Source organism: Akebia trifoliata, chromosome 15, assembly GCF_017979445.1.
Source record: "Akebia trifoliata isolate Shusen 1 chromosome 15, ASM1797944v1, whole genome shotgun sequence".
Classification (NCBI taxonomy): domain Eukaryota; kingdom Viridiplantae; phylum Streptophyta; class Magnoliopsida; order Ranunculales; family Lardizabalaceae; genus Akebia; species Akebia trifoliata.
Genome location: NC_141389.1, coordinates 25,731,879 through 25,735,508, shown reverse-complemented (window position 1 = coordinate 25,735,508; position 3,630 = coordinate 25,731,879). Strand labels below are relative to the sequence as shown.

Sequence of the window (3,630 nt, the reverse complement as noted above, 5' to 3'; positions counted from 1 at the left end):
GGTTATTCTATCAGCTCAAATGGTTATTTTTTTTTATCATGAGATTTATATCTCAATGGCTACATATTGATTGAATAAAATTATTAATCAATCTACCTTTTTATTTGTAAATCTACCAATTAGGGGTGGGCCAAACATTCATTAGTCAAAGAGGGGGCAAGAGAACGACAGGGGTGTCAATGGATCGTAATGCAACATGAAACAATGAAGGAATAGGACCAAAGTCAATATTCCAAGAAAATTTGAAGCCCACCAAAAAAGAGATCTATTAAAGAATTTTTTTATTGATTTAACAATGTCTCTACCTTGTAATTACACTTCTATTTATAAAAAATAAAGTTCTATTCCTAATAAAACATGAAAATATCAAAAATAATAAACGAATTAAGCATGAAAATAAATAAAAGTAAGGTATAATTGATAATATGTAATTTTAACTTCAATAAAATTTTCCTAAAATAACAAAATTGTTAAGAGAGTGGAAACGATTGAATTATGCCTCAAATTGAAAAGTTTATGATGTAACTTGAATTTGAAGATCTCGACGTTTCCATTCAAGAATAGATATTGTCGCATGATTTTGACTTTGGGACCTCGCTAGCTTGTGATTCTGCTACTTGTCCGATTATCAAATTGATATAATAAGAATCAGAACCATCAATTTGTTTTCCTCACAATTTTGATTCTCAAATCCTATTGATTTTTTTTTTTATTTCTAATATTTCAAGAGATCCAATTCTAATTGGTTATAATTAATTGGGATCCTCCGATTAAATGGACTCTCATTGATACCCCAAGAGTGATCCATGCCTTCTAAAAGGATGAGTAAAGTAGCAACCTGATGCATAGGATCTAGAACCATTCTTGATTTGGTCAAGGTCAAATATTGAGAAAAATAAAAAAAAAGATTAATGGAGGGAGGCATTCCAAAAATACATCATGTGCTGGTAAGTCAAAGAAACAAAAGTCTTGAGGAAATGATACGTTGTACTGTTGCTATGTATGGCATAATGCTTCCCAATTGTCTCACATATGATTGATGTGACATTTGCCTATACATACTCCAAAATTAGGTCATAGATTAGACATGGAGGAATATTTGATCAATGTAATTTCTCAGGTACATGAAATTCAATAGAAGGCCCACATCAATAAGACTGTTGACCTCTTGATCATAGTGACCCATGACTATTACATTGAAATGGTCCTTTCGAACATGTAATCAAATCCAATATACATATATTTATATAAGTGTGTATACATATATGTACACATACTTATATGTATGCATATATGTATATATAAATGCATTAAAGTATATGTATTATATATTAACTATCTACTTTTATGACCTTTTTTTTAGATTGCCCATGGGAGTATCCCCACCATTTGGTAAGACTAATCTATCTAGGGCGCACACACCATCCCACCTTATCATATGTTACGATGGTTAAATAGTCATATTTCTAAAGAGGGATATATAGAGATTCGAAGTTACGATCTGACAAACATATCCAATCACTTCTTAACATCTCAGTTAACACGTGACAAGGTGGGATGGTGTGTGCGGTCTAGTAGATTAGTCTCACCAAAAGGTGAGGATATTCTTGAACTAATAAAAAAAAAGTCATAAAAGGAGGGAGTTAATATAAAATACATATACTTTTATGACTTTGGATTCCTGAAGGGAAGAGAGGGCAGGAAGAAAAAAGCACCCAAGGTAGATAGATATGGTCTTCCGTATATAAAGAGACATTATTTATGATGTAAAATTCTATTAGCTAATCAGCTATAAGAAGGGTAGAAGTAGAACTAATTAAAATCAGAAAAGGCCCATATCCTTTGACTTCTCTCTCTTTTTCTCAATAAATATATCTTTACTGTCCAAAGCCAGGTCCTCTAAAACAAAAAGCACAAACAGCCTATTTAGAAAGAAACATCAGTTTCTTCTCAAAAAGGTTCTAAAGAAGAACCCAAAAGTTCAGAAAGTGTGAGAGAGAGAGAGAGAGAGAGAGAGATGGGAAGGGCTCCTTGTTGTGATAAGGCAAATGTGAAGAAAGGACCATGGTCTCCTGAAGAAGACTCAAAGCTCAAAGACTACATAGAGAAATATGGGACTGGAGGGAATTGGATTGCTCTCCCACAAAAAGCTGGTAAGATCCCACCAAAGAGAACTAACCCTTTCGTGCAAATAATTTTTAGGGTTTCTTTCCTTTCCTTAATTTCTTCTTCTTTTTGGCTTTTGTTTTTTCTTGTGTTCTTGATTTGGTTTCTTAATTTCTTTTAATTCAGGACTGAAGAGATGTGGAAAGAGTTGCAGATTGAGATGGCTTAACTATCTTAGGCCAAACATAAAACATGGAGAATTCTCTGATGATGAAGATAGGATAATCTGTAGCCTTTATGCCAGCATTGGAAGCAGGTACACAATTTTATTTTATTTTTAAATAACTTAGATCCACTTAATGAGATCTAGATCTCTTTGTGAAGGTTGAAGAAATTTGCAACCCATAAAAAAAAAATTTAGTAATTAATTTTTTTTCTTTTAGAAGGAAGTTCATCACATGGGCTAAAGATTCCATGCAACTGAAAAATTTAGGTTATTCTTCTGCATGCATGCCAAGTTTAGATCTCTTTCTGATACCCATTTTACATCTTTAAGAGAAACTCAGACTTATTTCTCTGAGTGCAGGTGGTCAATTATAGCTGCACAGTTGCCAGGAAGAACTGACAATGATGTTAAGAACTACTGGAACACCAAACTCAAGAAGAAACTCATGGGTTTTGTTCCTTCATCATCTCAGAGAAAACCACATCAATTACCACACTACCCTTCTCTTCAAATGGCATCAACATCATCATCATCATCTTACAGAGGGAGTAGTGTTACTTATTACACACCAACTAGTTCTCTTTTAGGCCTTGAACCACTATCAATGTCATCAGATCTGTTGAGCAACAATGGAACTGCAACAAATACAGCTTTTTTTCAAGCCCAAGAGAGCTTAATGGGTCCCATGCAACATTATCAAGTGAAAGATAGGTTTCTCATGTTTGGAGGTGAACCAAGTTGTAGTTCTTCTGATGGGAGTTGCAGCAATCAGCTCAGTTATGGCAAGGAGATCGAATTTGATCAATATGGTGTTAATGGTGGTGGAGTTGCTAATAATGGTGAACATATGATCTTCGAGAGTTACTTGTCTAATGGCTTTGGAGAAAATCAGAAATTCATGATTGGTGGTGGTGGTGATGGGTGGACTGACAGAGCAAATGTGTTCTGTGGTGGGACACCATTAGAGTATGGTGTTGAGGAGACTAAGCAACTTTTTAGTAATAATGGGTTTAATTACTTCATTGATGAAAACAAGACACAACAAGGGAAGTTCATGTACTATTGATTCTGACTGTAAGTAAAATCAAGAGATTTGAAGGGTATGGTGAGTGGAAGATTCAGATTAGACTGAGATTGTGTGGGGGTTTGTGTTTTGATGATGAAACACTTTTGACAGTACATGGGTAAAAGTTTCCTCAACTTTCCTTTGTGCATTTCTTTTTGAGAAATGATGTATGTGTCCGTACGGTTTTATTGCACTAAATAAATCATAAATGTCATTGAAACTTGGGAAGTCA

The 3,630-nt window shown here is 34.2% G+C and overlaps 1 protein-coding gene across 1 annotated transcript; it reads left to right on the top strand.

The window, feature by feature from the left end:
* The first annotated feature begins 1,906 nt into the window (after positions 1-1,906).
* LOC147384814 (uncharacterized) lies at positions 1,907-3,630 on the top strand. Its single transcript, XM_086426903.1, has 3 exons — positions 1,907-2,153; positions 2,293-2,422; positions 2,693-3,630. Exons 1-3 carry the CDS (start codon positions 2,018-2,020, stop codon positions 3,396-3,398), a joined length of 972 nt encoding a protein of 323 aa, XP_086283029.1. The 5' UTR covers positions 1,907-2,017; the 3' UTR covers positions 3,399-3,630.

Excerpts from the sequence above, each read along its gene's own strand:
- LOC147384814 (XM_086426903.1), top strand. The coding sequence starts at position 2,018 with ATGGGAAGGGCTCCTTGTTGTGATAAGGCAAATGTGAAGAAAGGACCA. Across the intron at positions 2,154-2,292 it reads TGCTCTCCCACAAAAAGCTG|GACTGAAGAGATGTGGAAAG; the intron begins GTAAGATCCCAC and ends CTTTTAATTCAG. Across the intron at positions 2,423-2,692 it reads TATGCCAGCATTGGAAGCAG|GTGGTCAATTATAGCTGCAC; the intron begins GTACACAATTTT and ends CTCTGAGTGCAG.